This window comes from Aotus nancymaae, unplaced genomic scaffold, assembly GCF_030222135.1.
Source record: "Aotus nancymaae isolate 86718 unplaced genomic scaffold, 86718_ANA_hifiasm-v0.15.2.pri h1tg000020l, whole genome shotgun sequence".
Classification (NCBI taxonomy): Eukaryota; Metazoa; Chordata; class Mammalia; order Primates; family Aotidae; genus Aotus; species Aotus nancymaae.
The window spans coordinates 62,478,580-62,499,696 of NW_026988432.1; the positions used below are offsets into that span (position 1 = coordinate 62,478,580).

The 21,117-nt window shown below is 38.4% G+C and overlaps 1 protein-coding gene across 10 annotated transcripts in view; it reads right to left on the reverse strand.

Annotated features, from left to right (window-relative positions):
* The window catches only part of L3MBTL4 (L3MBTL histone methyl-lysine binding protein 4), a 461,651-nt gene that overhangs the window by 208,389 nt on the left and 232,145 nt on the right, over positions 1-21,117 (reverse strand). For all 10 annotated transcript variants that reach the window (XR_010343647.1, XM_064379410.1, XM_064379409.1 and 7 more), the window contains one exon: positions 14,735-14,849. Coding sequence is in view for 9 of the 10 variants with exons in the window: in XM_064379410.1 (XP_064235480.1) it covers positions 14,735-14,849 (115 nt within the window). In the remaining variant the exon portion in view is untranslated. The remainder of the gene's footprint in view (positions 1-14,734; positions 14,850-21,117) is intronic.

Consider the following 21,117-nt stretch of genomic DNA (forward strand, 5'->3'; position numbering starts at 1 on the left):
CAGAAAAAACAAATGTCTATTCAGGTCCTTTGATCATTTTTAATTATTTAATCAGGTTTTTTTTTTTTTTTGGCTCCAAGTTAGATGAATTCCTTACATATATGTGGATATTAACCCTTTATCAGATGCTTGTATCTATTTTCTCCATTCCATAGATTGTTTCTTCTTTCTATTGACTGTTTCCTTTGCTGTGTAGAAGCTTTGTAGTTTGATATAGTCTTATTCATTTATTTTTGCTTTTGTTGTCATATTTAAAAACTATCACAATCAATGTCTTGATAGAGCTTTTCCCTATGTTCTCTTCTAGGAGTTCTATGGGTTCAGATCCTATATTTAAGTCTTTAATCCATTTCAAGTTAATTTTTGTATATGTATAAGACAAGGGTCCAATTTCATTCTTTGCATGTGGATATCTAGTTTTCCCAGAACAACTTACTAAAGAGATTTCCTTTCCCTATTATATATTCTTGGTGCCTTTGTTAAAGATTAGTTGACCATATACATGGGTTTATTTCTGGGCTCTCTTCTGTTTCATTTGTTTATGTGTCTCTTTTTATGCTACTAACATACTATTGTGATTACTATAGCTTTGTACTATAGTTTGAAATCAGGGAATGTAATGCCTCCAGCTTTGTTCTTCTTTCTTAAAACTGCTCAAGCTACTTGGGGTCTTTTGTAGCTCCATGAGATAGCTTTTTCTATTTCTGTGAAAAATGCTATTGGAATTTTGACAGTGATTGCACTGAATCTGTAAATTGTTTTGAGTAGTATGAATTTTAACATTAAGTCTTCCAGTCCATGAATATGGGATATCTTTCCATTTATTTTTGTCTTCTACAATTTCTTTCAATGTCTTATAGTTTTTGGCCTGCAGATATTTTACCTCCTTGGTTAAATTTATTCCTAAGCACTTTATACTTTTCGATGCTATTGTAAATGGAATTAGGATAGCTCATTGTTAGTATATAGAAACCCAACTGACTTTTGTGTATTGATTTTGTATCCTGCAACTTTACAGAATTGATTTATTAACTCTAAGAGTTTCTTTGTAGAATCATTTGTGTTTTTGATATGGTTTGGCTCTGTGTCCCCCCTCCCCATCTCATCTCAAATTGCAACCCCCACATATCAAGGGAGGGAGGTGATTGGATCAGGGGGTGGCTTACCATATGCTGTTCTCATGATAGTAAGTGAGTTTTCAGGAGAACTGGTGGTTTTATAAATGGCAGTTTTCCCTGTGCCTCTTCTCTCTCCTGCCACCTTGTGAAGAAGGTGGTGGCTTCCCCTTCTGCCATGATTGTAAGTTTCCTGAGTCCTCCCCAGCCATGCAGAACTGTGAGTCAATTAAACCTCTTTACTTTATAAATTACCCAGTCTCAGAGAGGTGTTCTTTATAGCAGTGTGAGATCAGACTAACATAGTTTTCGATATACACAAAAGATAATGTTATCAGCAAACAGACAATGTCACTTGTTCCTTTCCAATGTGAATGCCTTTTATCTCTTTTTCTTCTCTAATTGCTGTGGCTTGGACTTCCAATACCATGTTGAATAGATGTGAGCTAAAGTAGGCACCCTTCTCTTGTTTCTGATTTTCTATCTGGATGATCTATCCATTGTTGAGAGTGGGGTACTGAAGTCCAATACTATTAGTATATAGCTGTGTATTTCTCTAGTCATGTCTAATAATATTTGCTTTACATAATAATCAAATTTTTAATATATACACAAAACTTTTTTTTTGTTTTTTTTGTTTTGTTTTGTTTTGAGACGGAGTTTTGCTCTTGTTACCCAGGCTGGAGTGCAATGGCGCGATCTTGGCTCACCGCAACCTCTGCCTCCTGGGTTCAAGCAGTTCTCCTGCCTCAGCCTCCTGAGTAGCTGGGATTACAGGCACATGCCACCATGTCCAGCTAATTTTTTGTATTTTTAGTAGAGACAGGGTTTCACCATGTTGACCAGGATGGTCTCGATCTCTTGACCTCGTGATCCACCCGCCTCGGCCTCCCAAAGTGCTGGGATTACAGGCATGAGCCACCGCGCCCAGCCAAAACTTTCTTATTTCAACTATCCCTAGCTTTAAAAGAGGGCAAGGGTAGTCATGCACATCAAGACAGTCAAATATCTGAAATGAACAGAATGGAGTTCCACCAGGTGTACAAATATACATAAGAAAGGGGGAAAGAAATGTATTCTAGTAGCTACAAGTATGAGTGATCCTACCACAGTACTCAAGGATTCTGGACACAAGCATGAGACAGGAGTCAGAGACTACTACTCTTCTCAGTCTCAATATGTTCCTGCAATGTGAGCAGTTTTCTGAATGTGCAAATAACCTGGTGTTTAAAAATGCAGTGTGATTATCATAAAGCATGACCCTCAATTCACACCAGTAACTTCAACTAATGCTCAACAATGCCAACTGTACAGTTCATGATGGAGGTAATACACTCTGGTGGACTTACTGAGACATACGTTTCAGTAACTGTGATTAAACATGATTTTTTGCATTACTCACTGAATTTAGACCCTAACCATAGAATAAAACGTGACTCCGTTGTGTTAAAGAATTTTCCCTGGCTGCCTGGCATTACATAAAATTTGGCCAGAGGGATTACATAAAAGATTCCTCTCTTTTTCTAATGACTTCCATTACAAAATAGGTCCATTGACATGAAAAGAAAAACGATGACTTCAAAGTCAATTATGGAAAATGTTCTTGTCAATCTAAAAAACATAAACTGCTCATTAAAGTATAAAAACTTCCATAACCATATTTCTTTTACTCTGCTTTACAATTCCTTGGAACAATAAAAGCTTTTAATGTTCAAGAAAAGAGTCAAGTAAAATAGCAACAAGGAGAATGTGGGCTATTCAAAAAGAATAATGCCTTGGAGAAGAGGGTTGGTAATGCAGAAAAAAAAAGGGGGGCATGAGGTTAGCAGCTGTAACCTCCCCCTCCCCTACATGGCTTTTAGCTCATTGGTGATTACAGAAATAATACTACATATAGAAAATTATTTATGAAGAACTTAATGCAAGTTAAGAGTATTCTAAAGAATGCTATAGAGTGAGTGAGATGTAACAGAAGACTGAACTGCCAGAAATCTAGAAGGTCACTTAAAATACAGTATGGCGAGGCTACTGGCTGCTCAAAGTAGATCTGACTTTGCATCTGCAACACCTAGGATGAGAAGCTCCTGAATGTGCAATCCTGTGTGTGGGTCATGGAGGAAAAGATCCATGGTTCTGATGGCTGGATGGACAGGTGCACAGAGCTGTTATCCCAAAGACTTGAGTAAAGTATTCTCCCATCCCCTCTAATTATGGAAAACTTATGTGTTAAAGTGAAACTTACTGCTTCGCTAAGGAAAACAAATTCCAATTTTTACTTTCTGGTTTGAAATGAATACCAAAGCATAAATGAAAAGTAACACAAATGCCAAAGGCTCTTAGTTCTTAAATTTGCTGAAAAATTTTCAGTTCTCCAAGTCTGTCATTTAGTGTTCATTGAATTTTAGGTTTGTGTACATTTTCAACTTCTTGATTCTTGGTTGCTTAGCATGCAGAGTGAAATGAAAAACATCATCATCTTTATACAGCTTTCTTTCAGAATGCAAATATATAATGTTTCTTTTACATTAAAAAATACTTGATTCTATGTTCATTCCTAGGAGTCATTTAAGGATACCTCTACTTGTGAAATAAAACTATGACGTATTTTAAATCTTTCTAATACCATGAAAGACAAAAAAAGATTTTCCAAGATATTGATACCACTAAGCTTGTCCTGAAAGCAACACATAGAGCTGCCCTTGCTCACTTTCCATTCTTCTTGACCCCCAATTTTGAAAGAAGATATTGCTATAAATAAGAAAAAGCATCTTTAACAGGAGAAATTTTAATGTCTTAACACTAAATACTAGTGCATGCAGTAGTCAAAAAAGCCAGACATTGACTTCTGTCAGTCTTTTCACTACGGCACTACCACACCATGAGTGTTCACAGGACTTTCTCTCTTCCTGTTGCCTTTATCATCATGGTCACCAGTGTAGAACTACGTCCCACAGGACTTTGCAAATCCTAGCACAGTGGTTAGCACATTAGAGATACCAAATAAATCTCTATTCAATTATCACAACAACACTGAGATGATAAAACCCTTCCGCATGTAATATTTTCAGGCAATCACTTGATTGCTCAACTGCTCAAGGGTTTCATTAACCAGGTATTGTAGGGTGATGTAGATATACATATAGGTAATAATTGCATCCAGTTCCCTTCTCTGCCACGAAGGCATTATTGTCTTCTGAAAAGGTGAAAACTTGCTGAGAAAAATCCTGAAAGGTGTGCAAACTCAGGATCTCCACTCAACATCCATATGCTCACTTGCATAAATCTGTAGCCAGATATAAGGCATAAATTGGGATAGGGTGCGAATTTGCTTAGACTTACTGTCAAACCACTGAGTTATTTCATCAGTTTTAGAAGTGACTGGCTATTAGACCTGTTTTAAAGGTCTGTAAATTTGCACAGAGCTGTGCCTTGTTTAATACAATCTACGATGGTCTGTGCACGTGATGACAAAGACCGCTGTGCCACGTTGTATCTCAACTGTGAACAAAGTCATCAAGCTAAAATGAGAAAATAATCTGCAGAATTGTTCTGAGCTAGCACTAGGCATCCAAAGACTAAGTTTTAGAACCAAGTAAATGGATTCTGCCCTCACACCTCCAGAGAGAGACACAGGATAAGCGCTTCAACGAGGAACACTTAAAACTAACAATATCATTATGACTGTAAGTACATTTTGAAATGTATTATTTTTTCTTGATAAGTCTATCATGTAGATCTGTAATTAGGGACTTTGAAAATAGCTACCTTTTTTTTTAAATACAATATGCTATAATTGTCTATTAAGTCAATGAGTACTTAGGGACTCTTAAAACTGCTGATTACTTGCTGTAATTTGGAAGAACAAGGGCTAAAGATTCCTTGTGAAATTCTCTTTAAAATAGAATGAAATTGAAAATGTGCTATTACCTGGATAAGCTAACAATATTTTTTCCTCAGAATGACATCCATCCCTCATCATATTAATTGCTCGACATCTGGCCAAAAAATTGCATTAACTTTTATTTTATAATCTAAGTGAATTTCCATCTCTGAATAACATTTTCTAATCCCACAGAGTTTCAATGCTCATGAAGGATGGCATTATTAATCATTCATTGCTTAGTGTAGATTAAGAATTTTATCTCATTTATCAGGATAAACAATGTACCAGCCATATGGTGTATTTACAAGTCAGTCTGTTGTATTTATACATGTGCAGTATAATAAATGAAATTGGATAAAAATGAACTATACCTTTTATCAAGTTATGTTCTATTATGCTTGTTTATGTTTAACCATTAAATAAATTAGCAATGTTCTCAAGGCCATTAATATAAATTATAAAGGTTACATATATTATATTGTAGCTTGTATTATTACTCTATTAATATACACTTTAACTTCATAATGATGGATAATTTAATTTACTTTGTAATCAAGCATTATAATTACTTCTAAATACAAATCAAACAGAAGCTAAAGAAAGAATAATGACACAATTATTTAGACATGGAAGCCAGCTAAGAAATCTCATTTTTCTGCCTATCAACTTCCTATTTATAAAGGTTTCCTTTGTCATTTAGGGAGGATCATTCTGGACTGTGTCTCTCCTATTAGGATTGACTAGACCAATTCCAGAGCTACTACTCAAGAACTCACTCATTTCATGAAGGTCACAGGCGAGAGCCCAAGGTGGCGTCTAGAGATGCATGTTGATTTTGCATTAAGTGATTAACCAACACATCACAGAGAGATGAATATATTGATAAATGTTTTCTGGAAGTCAGACCATGAAAAACACTAAGAGATACAACATTCACTGTCTTTCCATTCATGAAGCTTACAGTTTCATGAGAACTAAAGACAACTGTGATGATTACATATTGTGATATGCACTGTGGAGAAAAGGAAGTGGTAAAATGAAAAACAATAGAGGGCCTGGCGTGGTGGCTCATGCCTGTCATCCCGACACTTTGGGAGGCCGAGGCAGGTGGATCACAAGATCAGGAGTTCGAGACCAGCCTGGCCAATATGGTGAAACCCTATCTCTACTAAAAATACACCCAAAAAATTAGCTGGATGAGGTGGTGCATGCCTGTAATCCCAGCTACTCGGGAGTCTGAGGTAGGAGAATTTCTTGAACCTGGGAGGTGGAGGTTTCAGTGAGCCAAGATTGCACCATTGCACTCCAGCCTGGGTGACAGAGTGAGACTCTGTCTCAAAAAAGAAAGAAAAATAATATTGGTTGCTGTTCTTTACATAATATGGCCCATGGAGGCCTAAGAAGGGATCATTCAAGATGTATTATAAAAGGTGAGAAAGAGCCATACGTTAGAAGAGCAGATAGACCATTTTGAACAGAGAAGACAAAGGCCTTAAGGTAGAAAGAGCTTATGTTCACCAGTTGAAAGAAAGGAGTAAGTGTAGCGAACAAGAGGCTAAGAGAAGACAAGGAGGCGAGAGGTGTGTATGTACACACTCCTTCTCTCTTCTCACGCGTCCCCCTCTGTTTTCATTTACCCCTTCTTTATGCTGGCCTTGGAGTGGGCATCTATTTATACATAGGAGGCCTCAAAACAAGGCTGGAGCAATACTAAGGGGCAGCTGTACATCTCTAGAAAGAGATCCCACATGGCTACTTCCACATGGCAGAAGGTCAGTGGCCAAGTTAATGAGCCCAGGGCTATACTTCCATTTTGGCACAGCCTATGTGGTACATGGAGGGAACCCAGAAGTTCTTACGTGTCTCAGTAAGTAAGCATCGGGTCTCTAAAAGGGCTGGTAGGTGAGCAGAAGTCTGTGGACTAGAGCAAACAGCTAGGATCACACTCCTTGGAGGAAGGATCTTGAGCAAGTCCCAGCAGGAATGTCTCTTTATGAAAAGGTATGGCTCCATCTTCTCCCTGGGAAGAGTGCGCCCTGTGAGCTGCTGATGATCAGGAATGATGTGAAGTCACTGCAGGTCCTCCAGGTATGAGGCTATGCTGCAATGTCATCTATTTTGGGGCTTTGCCACCCTCTTCCCCTCATGCTTCATGCAGCATTGCTGATCCTGCAAAGCAGAGGATGCCGTCCCTTGCTGGAAACCCAAACTCAGCACTTCCATAGGCGTGGACCAAGGTTGGGACCTCTCACTGGCTGGGTTACCCACTTTCCTGCCCAGAGAGAGGATAACCAGAGGGAGACTCATCTGATTAGAAAAGTACATATTGCAGGGTTTAGGCAAGTAAGGATGCTTTCTGACCAAGGCCAGAGACTCCACTCTGTCTCTAACAAGCTGTGTGAATCATTTAGTTTCCTGGCCTCTGCATGAGTGGTTTGGATGATAAACTCCTAGGATTCCATCAGTTTTATATTCTACACCCCTATCTTTGATGACTAGGATAAGAGAAGATGAATTGAAACATCTCTCCTGCATCTATTTAATTTTATACCCAAGCTGGGAGAGCAGCATTGTTCTTCTTAAGTTGGAGAGGCAAGGTGTTGCCAATCTAAACAAGAGCCCAGCCTAATCTGCTGAGATGGTCCCTGCATGGGAGGCTCCAGGGAACGCCACATGGCTCTCTCTGAAGGGCCAGGCGCCACTAGCCCGCTCCATACCTCACCACCCCTTGTCACGGCATGTCAGTTTTTTGTCATTTCATAGCAAACACTTTACATGTACCCTGGTGAGAAAAGTCTATTAGTTACCAAGTGGTGCATCCAAATCTGCATTTAATTAAAAAGTGAATATTTTGTCTCAAGCTATATCTACCTTATTGGAAGCACTGGGACCTGTCACATTTTTATTTTGTCATTTTTTCCCTACTTTAAAACATTTACAAAGCATTTCTATGTAATCAAATATTTTATTTTGCATTGTTTAGCTCTGATTTCTGAAAGAATGTTTAAAACAAGGGCTGAAGGGACAGGGAGGGTGAAATAAGTACAGCTATTCCCATCCACAGCGTGGAGAGGTGTGCAGTCCTGGGGGGCTGCCCTGCTGGTGGACTGGCACATTCCATCATGGACCCTTCATCAAGTGTTTCCCGACATGCACTTAGCAGCTGCAAGAGCTGCAAAGGTTCCACGGAGTGAGGAGCAAGGGTGAAAATACAAGGACCCCACCCTAGGGGATCTCCTGGTCTAAAAGACAAGCCGGCGTCCATTCCCTTACTCAGTGACTACCTTTTGCGTTGCGAGTCAGCACTGTTTGGAGGTGTTCCAGACAGGGAGAGGGAGAGCCAACAGCAGCAGAAGGTCCTGCCACCGTGGAGCAGGGTGCAGAGGATGAGAACGTAAACAAAGAGCATGCACTATCAGGTCAGCCTGGGAGAACTACCATTAAGAAAAATAAAAGTGGATGGGGGCTAGAGATTAGCGGGGTTACTGTTTATGGGTGGATTGGTCAGAGAGGGCATCTCTGGGAGATGACACTAGAACAAAGCCCTGAGGACATGTGGTGGCACCAAGCTCCAAGCCAAGGGAACAGCAGCTGCAGAAGTGGAAGTGTTGCAGGTGAGCTGCAGTCCCTGCACAAGGCCAGTCCGGCAGGAGCTGAGTGAGAAGACAGAGATCGGGCTGGGGAGGGCCTCACGTGAAGATCATCACTTTGCAACAAATTCTGTGAGACAGGGAAACGCCACTAGGAGGTTCGGACTTAAGAAAAAATGTAACTGTGATATGACAGAAGAGAGGATAAATTACTGTGGGATGATGAGGATGAAGGGGCAATTCATTTCCCCAAGGACATCAGACCAAGCTTTGGAGAGGAAGTGACACATGCATGCAAAGGACTTTATCTGTTCTACTCTAACACTAGAAAAGACTGGCACTGGGCACAAGGACACAGACCCACCCAGCAGAAGAAGAGGTGTCAGCGTAGACTATGACTAGAGGTAGGAAGAGCTCGAAGACCATTCTGTTACCTAAATCAGAAATAAAAGAATGAGAGACTCTAGTGGAAGGCTCAGGTGAAGATTGGTTATGTCCATTTGGTTTGATGACTAGAAAGTTCCATAACAACTCAGTAAGGATAATTTTATTTCACTTGTAATATATTTAAAATGTATTCTTTTTTTTTTTTTTTTTAAGAACAGCAAACAATTCTCAGTTGAATTCTGCTTCAAGGGCCTGCTTATCTTCTATCTCACTCAGTAATTCTGAATGTTGTGAACTGTCCTAAATGTTATTCAACATCCACTCTGCAATCAGCAACCCCCTGATGGATGGTACAATTATAACAAGTATCTAGGGGAAAACCACGCTGGTTGTATATGTTTTAGGAAACAAAGTCAGCTCCTAATTTTCCGGATCATTGAAGCGAATCGGCAGCATGGGACACAGATGTGCCTGTGCTCCTCATCCAGCGCAGCCACTTCCTTAGGGTCCCTGTGTGCCAGGCAGCTCGGAAGCAGCCAAAGCCATGTTTAATCTCACAGGCCTGCGAGTTCTAGAGATCAAGGAACTCATCCAAAGGCACTGAGTTGGCTGGGTGCGGTGTTTCATGCCAGCAATTCCAACAATTTGAGAGGCTAATGCAGGTGGATCACCTGAGGTCAGGAATTCGAGACCAGCCTGGCCAACATGGTGAAACCGAGTCTCTACTAAAAATACAAAAATTAGCCAAGCACAGTGACGGGGTCTGTAATCCCAGCTACTCGGGAAGCTGAGGCAGGAGGTTGCAGTGAGCCAAGATCACACCATTGCATGCCAGCCTGGGTGATAAGAGTGAAAATCCAGCTCAAAATTAACAAAAAAAGGCACAGAGTTAGTCAGAGCAGAATGGAAATACACATCCAAGTCCTCCTAACTCTAGAGTCTACCATCTAGCTTCTCAAACTTGGTTAATTTCCAAAGCAAGAAAAACTGGACATCCCATTGTCCAATAAAGTAGGTAATCTGTGTGTGAATAATTAATAACATAGTAAAAGAAATGAGCTTCATATAAAGAAAGTTCACATCAAGTTTGACTACAATTACAGTCTCCAAATGATGTGACTACAAAGATTGCCAAAATGCAACCCAGTTAGATGACCAGAGCAGGCATGGTTTTTAGGTTCCGATATTTTTGTATTTTTTAAGGACATTCAGAAAACACAAGCATGATAGAAAGATTCTGACAACTCAACAGGGCTAAGTCATCAGTATTTAATTTCAATTCTAATTATAGGAAAAGCCCATCATGAGGGACTACATGTCAAATAAAGCAGACAAATCGCGTCCTCATGGATGAGGAAAGGAGAGTTTAACTTGGCAGCTGGGCACCAGGGTGAATTGCAGGTGATCATCTGTAGTTAGGAATGGCAGCTAAGAGGAAGCTGTCATTACTTGGTCATACAAACTGGACTCTTCCTAGTTGAATAGGAACATTTATTTTCATTCTCAAGAGGCTTTTCTCGGTTAACTTTTCAAGAACTGACACCGGGCCTTAGGGCTTGAATTTTATGGTCTTGGCTCAAGTTTACTGCACAAGCATTTCTGCTGAAGCTGGGGTCCACAGTGTGCACTCTATCTTGGCTCAATGTCTGCAATGAGATTAAATGGCACTAGAAAAATAGAAACAAACTAAGGGGACTATTACTTGTTTAGAAAGACCTAAAATTGTAATAAGTTCTAATAAAATGTGTATGGAAGGCCAACAAGTTCTAGTGTTGCCTACACTTGTGCCATTTTCACCTCCAGAGAGGCTGCTACTAACTAGCCCAGGTCCAGGGTGCTCTTCTGAGGCCAGCTCAACACTGTTCTGAGATTCCTTCCTGGACTCACCCCACTGCATTCTGCTCACTCTGGAAAACAACAGTAGCAATCTAGATTTCATTTTTACTCATCCATAGGCAGCTGTGTGATTTTATTCTACTTCATACATTTGTAAACCACAGCCCCTTCAGACATAAATTAGAAGCTCACTGAAAAAAATACATATAATGCTTACATATTATATATATATATATATATATCTAAGCAAGCTAAGAGAGAATATATGTGTGTATATACATACATGTGTGCATATATATATATCTTCAGATAAATATACAGACATGCATTTTTCTTCGTTTCCAAGGTTTTTATTACAATAACAACTACTAATATGTAGGAAAATAAGAAAAATATTCATAAAGAAAAACAGATGAGAATAATAGATTTTAAAACTCTCTACCTCATATTTTCTCTTGATCATTCTTTTTTCATATAGTATCACTGGTAGACAACCTACTGTGATAACTTTTGTAAAAATCCACTAAAGTAAATCAATAAAATAAATAAAGTTCAAGTCAGATTACACCTCTACAAAATATAGATTACATGATCTCTAACATTTTTTTCCCAAGTTCTCAACTTTTAGTAGTCTTTGCAGTATTTGACCAATCAAGTTATCATACATAAGTACTTAACACAATTGTTGAGTCACACAAATACAATAAAAATAGAACAAAAGAGTTCAAAAAACTCTGAAAGTTAAAATATCTTAAAATACCTCTAATATATCTGGAAATTAATGTTGGTCAGCTGACTTTATTTTTATGTGATAAAATACTGTGTGTGGTTGTATAGATCTACTTACAAAACTCTATTTTGATCTAATTTTCAAAGATACAGGACATTATAGTGAGAAAAGTTTAGTGTGAATTACATGCGTAAAGAAGATTAACTCATTGACTTAAATTGGCATTCAGAATAAAAGATGATTGGATATGGTTGTTTATACACATACCATAAATACACGTGACTCCTCTGTAGAGCAAGTGCCCTGCAGCCTCCACGCATCGCAGGCATTTGACAACAACTGAGCGCTGTGACTTTCCCGTGAAAAAAGCAAAGATATGGAGGAAAGCTATAGAAAGGTGATATATTGTCTTCAGATTCTTAGGAGGCCAGTGTTCAAGGTGCTGTGAGTAAATGTGTGATGTAAATGAAAGGTTTTGAGAGAAAATGGTGGAGGATAAAGGTAGGGAGGTGAGTAATGCATAGACTGTGAAGGGCTTTGTGTGCACGCAAAGGAGTCTCAGGCTGATAGGATACTTCATGCCAAAGAAGAGTTTTAAGAACACAAAAAAATGAGGTGAGTTTTGGGTTTGATACAGACTATTCCAGGAAAGAAGAGGGAAAAAACAATCGTAATGCCATTGCAACCATCAATGACAGGCCCTCAAATGTTTTGTTAGAGTGCCTAGAGCAACTATTTGTTTCTACTTCCCAGTTGAAAAAGAATTCAGTGATAAATAAATAAGTAACAGAATCGGTTTTGGAGTAGGGGTGTGTGGGGGTGGGGAGGTGTGCGTGTGTGTATTTTCACTTTCACAGTAGGAGCAGGGGCGACACATATTGAACCACATCACAAGCATGTCTTTAAGTCTAGACATTTCAAAATCAATAAAACATAAATATTTATGGTGCAGATATAAATAATTAAAACCGTAAGATTAACCAAAAAACCTATAATAAGCTATATTAATCTTGATTAATCTAAACAAGTTGATAACAAAAAAGTCAAGCACAGCAAAAACAGAAAATCACAACCAACCAAAGGCAGCTAATTACAAGTTGTCTTCCCCCCAGTTCTAGGGACTCTAATTACCTACCTGTGAATACACAAAATACTAATCTCGTAATACTGCCAACAACACATATAAGTCAAACTTCTTAACAAAAAATGAATTAAAGTATTTGGAAAACCCTAATCACATTAATTTTAGCTCAATTTCAAATCTAGAACTCTTAGTAACTCCCACTTAATAACTTAGAATGGAAATCTAGAAAATGTCACATTATTTACTGAGAGCAGTTAACATTAATTGAGCACATACTATGGGGCAGGCAGTTTTTGAATTCTATCCATTCATTTATCTCATTTGATAATTGTAAACTCACGAGGTAGAGATTAATATTATCTTTATTTTATAGATGAGGAAACTGAGGCATAGAGAGATACACACTAAGCAAGCTTTAAACTGAGATTCAAAACCCAGCATTCTGACTCCAGTTATCTCATTTTTAACAACTAGTGTATACTGCTCTAGAACTTGCATTTTTAGATTCATTCTAGGCTCATCAGGAGAACCCGTGCAGTTCACTAGCAGACCTCAGACCATATTCTGAGAAGCATCTGTAACTATGATGACACCTCAAAATAATGCAATATTATTGAAAAGATGCACTGGGAGTCAAAGATGGATTCCAGAGAATTAAGAAAGAGGACCAGCAGGGTACTTGATGACTGTTTATATGCATGGGTTAAGGAAGAGGGGAAGAGGGAGCAGCATCTGGAATGGCAACTTAGGAAACAAACAGAAACTACAGTAGAAAGAGTAAGTTTTTGGCTTGGGATGGAGTTTGGGTTTGATGCATAGACTCTGGGATGCTTCTGAGACATTCAAGTAGAAAAGTCAGGTGGGTAGAGTGACAAAGGAGCAGGCAATGGTTGGAGTGGAGTGAAGAGAGCTGTCCTTGTACCTGCAATGCTGGTCCAGGCCTGCCCCAGTGGAGATTATTCACACATGAGAAAGTTCCTGGATGAGGGATGGATGTTCAGGGTGTATTGGGGGGTTCACATAAAGTGAGAACCATCTCCCTGACATGCTGGGCTGTGAAACAAGGTAGAATGAAAAGCAAGATGGAAGAAACCACAAAGCACAAATGCTGGTACCCTTCCCTACTTGGAGTTCTCCACATGGTGCTGACCATGGTCTCCTTCATTTTACACTCTTGGGGTACTGGTCCTACATGTGCCAATATGCTGTAGGCTCCATAAGGGCCTTCATCTCTTTGATTTTGTAGTTTTTGAAGAACCTAGCACAATGTAAAACTGTTTCTCCAATTATTTAGCCAGGGATTCTTCTCATTTTTACAAGAAGTCCTTTAAGGTCTAAGGTTCAAGCATCATTAGGCTGGCTCCATGTAAGACATCCTCATTAACAGAAAAGCATTCTAGTTTTGCCTTAAGAAACCAATGGGAGGGAAAGAGAAGCAGTGAGGGAACAAAACGAACATGAGAATGGAGAACATTTGCACTTGCATCTGGAGCTGGTTATTAGTCATGTCAACCTAATCACATCAGCAGACTCCTTCAGACAAAAAAATAAGGTAGTTTGGTTTGCAGCTCATTAAAATTTAGAGTGGTTAATTTCCTACTTAACTTTAGGTAGCTAGAAAGTCAGAAATAATAAAGATGCAAGTAAAGTAGAGGATTTTAAAATTTTTTTACAAGTAAAAAAAATCTGAAAATTGTTGGAAGTTAAAGCATTTTAATTTTCCAAAAGACTTTGTGTAGTCTATTCTATAAAATAAAATTAAGATCAGATGTTTAAAAAAATAAGATGAACTTGTTCAAAGCAATGACCAAAATTAGATGGATTTAGATGTGCTAGCTCAGTTTTCCAAACTAAAATGTAGAAAATGAAGATTCCCATGGAAAACACTATCAAAATAATTTTTTAATGATTATCACTTTTCATTAACATAACGCATGCCCTTTGAGGCTAAATTTTAAATAATTGGCTTTCAGTGTAGCTCCTAGTGATGATTAATTCGCCTATGTGATATTTATCTTTCAAATGCCTATAATGGCATGAATAAGCAACATTATGGCTGGAAATCAGGCCAAGTATTTAAAGAGCAACGACAAAGAGCAAAGTACTCACGCTGCGGCACTTCCAGGGGATGTCCTGTGACATCACACCATCCGATCGGGTGGATGTCAGGGCTGTCCGCCTCCACCCAGTAGTCATACTTATGGTCCCAACCATCAAAATGAACCTGTTAAAAAGAGTTTTGAGCGATTAGTATTTAGTATTTAGTATTTCACTACTGCTGTATTGAAGTATAGATCTCTGAAGTTGAGACTGAAATTTTATTAATCACACCTTGCAGTTGAAATAATATTTAAAATGTGTCATTCTACAGCCTCCTAATCCAGCCAACAAAGGCGACTGGACCAATTTTTCAAAAAAAATTAAAGAAGTTGGTAAATAAAACATTTGTCAGGGATTGATTAGAATTTGAAGAAGTAAGACCAATCTATTTTCTCAACTAAGACAAATACTGGAATGCTGTTGAGGGCACACTCTCTGTCCCGGACAACTGTCCTAGTAACCACTTCAAGAACCATGTCAGCATCATCAACAGTAAGAGTCACCGACTTGATATTAGTACAAGGCCTGTAATGATGGGAAATACACAGATTAGAATATAAAGAAACAATTAATTGCTAAAACCTCACAAATGAGAGATGGGCCCCTTTGGAACAAGGAGGCAAAAACAGTAGACAAAATATGCTACAGGGGTAGACAGATTTTAGTAGCTATCATAATAGCTATTGAAAGACCAGGTGTAAGCTATCAAGAAATCTTTCAAAGAAGAGGTAAGGCCCAGGTCTAGTCATCCTACCAGCATAGGCTCTAGCAAGGCTAATTATTGCAAGGATAATTTATCTTGTATCTTATCTACAAAACACACACACATATACCATGCACATATATAAGAATAATTAAATAAATCCCAATTTCTGAAACAAAAATCTAATTCTTCTTTCTTAAAATAAAAATAATTATTTATTTAAAAAAAAGGTATATCCTTTCCAATGCAATGAAGCCCACTTAAGTTTTTGAAAATCATATTTGAATAAAAAGAGCAAGATGCCTAGTGCTATAATAAGCCAACCTGAAATATAAATCCATTATGCAGAACATAAGACCAAAAAAGCAAAATTCTATATATTCAGTCCCAAATAAACTCCCAATATTTTTTCTCAAGAGTCATCTTTCTAAGCAAGTGGTTTTCCAAGTGTGATTCCCAGACTATCAGCATCACCGACCTGGACACTGTTCAAAACGCAAATTCTTGGGCTCTACCTCAATCCTACCGAATCAGAAACTCTAAAAGTAGAGCCTAACAATGTGTGTTAACAAGCTTTCTACGTGTCTGCTATATGCTAAATTTGAGAACCAGAGATTACAGTAATAACTTTCAAAAGTGTATTTCTACCAAACTTAGGTTTCTGACCACAACAGAGTGCCCTTTCATAGTAGTAACTATAAAACTGGACATATGCAGCAACGTTTTCTGACATTGGACAACAGGCAGCAAAGAAATGCAATCCCTACGTAAAGGAAAACATCCCAGATGAGCCCTTAATATCAGCCTGGAGACAATTTCCTGATTGCAGCACAGAGAGGAGAAACATAAAGAAAGCAGTTTTGCAGTCAGAGAGACACAGATTGCAGATCAGAGCTGATGATGCAGCTGGAAGTTAAAGGACAAAGTACTGGAGAAGACAGAACTACAAAAAAGGGAAACCAAAGGCAGGGAGTGGTGGCTCACTCCTGTCATCCCAGCACTTTGGGAAGCCAAGGAATGAGTATTGTTGAGCCTAGGAGTTCCAGACCAGCCTGGACAACATGGTGAAACCTCGTCTCTACAAAAAATACACAAATTAGCCAGGTGTGGTGGTGTGCACCTGTGGTCCCAGCTACCCAGAAGGCTAAAGTGGAAGAATCACCTCAGCCTAGGGAGGTCGAGGCTGCAGTAACCCATGATTGTGCCACAGCACTGCAACCTGGGCGACACAGTAAGACCCTGTCTCAATAAAGGGGGAGACCTGGCCGGGCGTGGTGGCTCACGCCTGTAATCCCAGCACTTTGGGAGGCCGAGGCGGGCGGATCACGAGGTCAAGAGATGAGACCATCCTCACCATGATGAAATCCCATCTCTACTAAAAATATACAAAAAAATTAGCTGAGTGTGGTGGCACGCACCTGTAGTCCCAGCTACTTGGGAGGCTGAGGTGGAAGAATTGCTTGAACCCAGGAGGCAGAGGTTGCAGTGAGCCGAGATTGCACCACTGCACTCCAGCCTGGAGACAGAGCAAGACTCTATTTCAAAAAAAAAAAAGGGGGAGACCTAAAAGCCCACGTGGGGTTATTCACAAGACCTTGATCAAGGGCTGGATTACCCATGTACCAGGTGAGAGTTTCTGAAATCAAGGAGAGAATAGCCAATATGAGGCTGAGAATGAAACAAAGATACTAGAGGTCACACGTTCCTGGGAGAGGGTAGAGACTAACGTGGAGAAACCTCAATAACACATTGACAATTTGACTGAGATACCACCAAGTTCACACTTTTGGGAAAAGAAAGATGCCCTAGATTAAGCATTACTCATGAACTGCCCTAAAAAAAGGATAAAGTCAAGCCTCAGCAAGATGAAGAATTACCAGTAATTAACTCCCCAACAGAACAAAATCTACTCTTTTTAAAAGAAAATAAATATTCCCACTAGATACTGTAACACTCATTATGTATAACACACAAAAATTTATTAAACATGTAAATAAGCAGGAGACTGTGAGCCATACTCAATTTGTAAGGAAGTTGTCAACAGAAATATACCCTGAGATGACCCAGATGTTGTAATTAGCAGGCAAGGACTTCAAAGTAGTTATTGAAATATGTTAAAAAACATAATAGAACATGGTCTTAATGAGTGAAAAGAGAATCTCAGGAGAGAAATGGAAACTATAAAAGAGAAGTATACGGAAATTCTAGAACTCAATAGCAAAATATATTAAATATTGCTTGATGGCAATATTATTGCTGGATGGCAATAATAGCAGATTGCAGATGGCAGAAAAACAGATGAGTGAATATAAAATAGAAAAACAGATTCATAGAATTATATATAAAATATAAAAACAGATTTATAGAAGTTATTAATCTAAAGAACAGATGATGCTCAGGTGTGATGGCTCACACCTGTAATTGCAGCACTTTGAGAGGTCAAGGTGGGCAGATCACTTGAGCCAGGCGGTTGAGACCAGACTGGCCAACATGGTGAAGTCCCACCTCTACTAAAAATGCAAGAATTAGCTGGTGTAGTAGTGTACACCTGTAATCCCAGCTACTCGGGAGGCTGAGGCACAAGGATGGCTTGAACCTGGGAGGTAGAGTTTGCAGTGAGCCAAAACTGCACCACTGCACTCCAGCCTGGGCAACAGAGCAAGATTCTGTCGGAGGAGGAGGAGGAGGAGGAGGAGAAGAAGAAGAAGAAGAAGAAGAAGAAGAAGAAGAAGAAGAAGAGGAGGAAGAGGAAGAAGAACAACAGACGATGCAAGATTTAAATAATAAATAGAGCCTGATAACATCAACTCATCCAACATATGCATATTTAGGACACGGAGGGAATGGAGCAGGAATAGTTGTCAAATAAAACAAACATAGAAGAGATAAGGTTTTAAAAAAAAAAACTCCCTAATTTGGCCAAAAATACCAATTTGCAAGCTTAAGCATGGCAAAACCTGAGCATAACAAACACAAAGGAAATCAAAACTAGGCAAATCATAGACCACTGAAAGTGAAAGATAAAGGGAAATCCTGAAAGCAACCTGAGAAATGCAACACATTACAAAGAATAGAGCCACGATGGGAAAGTGGGCCACCTTCTCACCAGAAACAGTGCAGGCAAGAAGATAATAAAGTGACATCTTTAAAACACTAAGAGGAAACATAAAAAGCTGTCAAACAGAATTTCAATTCCTACAAAAACAACCTTCAAAAAAGAGTAAAATAGAGAAAATTTCAAATAAACGAAAACAGAAGAATATGCACATATAGTTTTATACTATAAGAAATATTATAGGAAGTATTTCAGGCTGATGCTAAGTGATGCCAGATGGAAACTCTGATCTACGTGAAGAGCACTAGCAATGGCAAATATGTGGGGAAATATGCAAGGCTAGTTCTGCATTCTAACTGTAATCAATTAATTCATTACGCCATCTCAATGGATATAGAAAAAGTATTTGACAAAGTTCAATACACAATGATAAATACTGCCACAAATTAGAAATAGAAGGGAACTCTCTTCGTTTGATAAAAGGCGTCTGTGGAACACTTACAGGTAGTATTATACGAAAAAATACTTTATAGAATGCTTCACCCCCAAAATCAAGAATAAGGCAAATTTATTCATTCTTACTGTTTCTACTCAACATTGTAATGTAGTGCATTTAGGCAAGAGAAAGAAATATTAACAAAAGGCATGAAAATTCCAAAATCAGTCAACATAAAACAATCAGTTGTATTAATATATACTGGCAACAAAAAACTGAAAAAATACTAATTTTCAAAAAATTTCCTTTAGAATAGCATTAAAAAATGAAGAACTTAGCAAAACATCTGAGAAAATAAGAAAATGTGCAAGACCTACACATTGAAAACTAGAAAACATTCCTAAGAAAAATTAAAAGATGATCCCACATAAGTGAAGAGAACTATCATGCCCACAGGCTGGAAGACTCAATATTATTATTAATATGTCATCTCTTCCCAGATTGTTCCACAAGTCAATATAATCCCACTCAAAAAGGTAGGCCTTTTGTTTGTATAATTTGACAATCTGATTCCAACATTACAAAGGAATGAAAAATGATCTAGCTTACCCAAAACTATTTTGGGAAAAAAATTAACTAAGTTGCAGGATCGACACTATCTGATTTTTAGAATTACTACAAAGGCATAGTTATTAGGACAGTGTTGTACTGGCTTAGGATAGGCAAACATATTAATAGAAAAAAATACTATACATAAATTGATCCATATATGTGCAGTCAATCGATTTTCAAAAATACGACAAGAGTATTAAATGAGTATTAAATGTCGTTTCAATAAATGGCACTAGGTGCCTGGACAGTCACATGTGAAAAAAAAACAATGAGCAGCCGACTTCTACATCACATCCCACATACACAAGAATTTGAAATGAAACATAAGTAAAACATAAAAGCTAAAACTACAAAACCCAACAAGAAAACTTAACATAAAGTCTTCATGATATTGGAATATTCAAGAATTTATTAGCACAGAGAAGGTACTACCCATACAGTAATAAATTAATAAATTCATTTTTTACCTGAATCAAAAACTTTTACCAAAATCATCAAGAAAAATAAGAAATGAGCCACAGAAATTTGCAATACATTTATCTGACAAGAGACTTGATAAAAAATTCAAAGCAAAAAATGGGCAAAAGACTCAATGTACATTTCAAAAAAAATTATGAATTATCAATAAACAAACTTTTAATCTCAATATCACTCTTCATCAGAGAAACCAAAATGAAATACTACTGCATAACCACTCAAGTGACTTAAATGACAGCCAAAATTTCCCAGCATCGGTTATTGCCAAGGCTGTGGAGCTCCCGAAACATTCATGCCAATGTTGGGAGGAGTGTAAAATTGCACAACCACTTTGAATAATGTTATGCTACTTTTTAAAGAAACTTAAACCATGTGCCTACCCTGTGACTCCTGGTAATTCCAACAAAAGTGATGAAAATATAAAGTGTAAACAAATGTCCCTTGCAGTTTTATTCATAACAGCCCAAACCTGAAAACAGCCCAAATGCCCAACCGGTGAACATACATTCACAAACAAATGTGCTATGTCCATAAAATGAATATGAGTTCAGCAACAAAAAGGGATAAACTGTTTACACATGCATGAACATGGGATCAACAGACTTCATGTTGAGCAAGGAGGCAGACACAATAGTGCATGCTGTATGACCCAACTGATATGAAATCTGACAACAGGCAATAGAAACCAGGTCCATGGTTGTCTGGGAGGAGGGTGGTAGCAGGACTGGCTGAGAAGGAGCGCAAAGGAAGCTTCTGTGTTGCTGGAAGTGTTCTGCATCCCGACTGGGATGGTGGCTATGCAGGATATATTACACATTTTTCAACACGCATCAAAATGCATGCGTGAAATCTGTACATCTTATCATTTGCAAATTGCATCTCAATATGGTTACTTTATTTAAAACATTTCCACATTCAGCTTCTGTCACATGTGGCTGCTCTGTCTCTTACTATCTTCTACTAATGGTGATGTTGCAGCACTCAAGACATAGCCAGAAACCCTAGGACTGTCAGTACCAGGCCAGTGAATATTAGAGGTGTGAATAAGCAACACTGATGTTTCTTTTCGGAATGATGCCTCCTGCTCTGGATTTACCAACAGAAAGAAG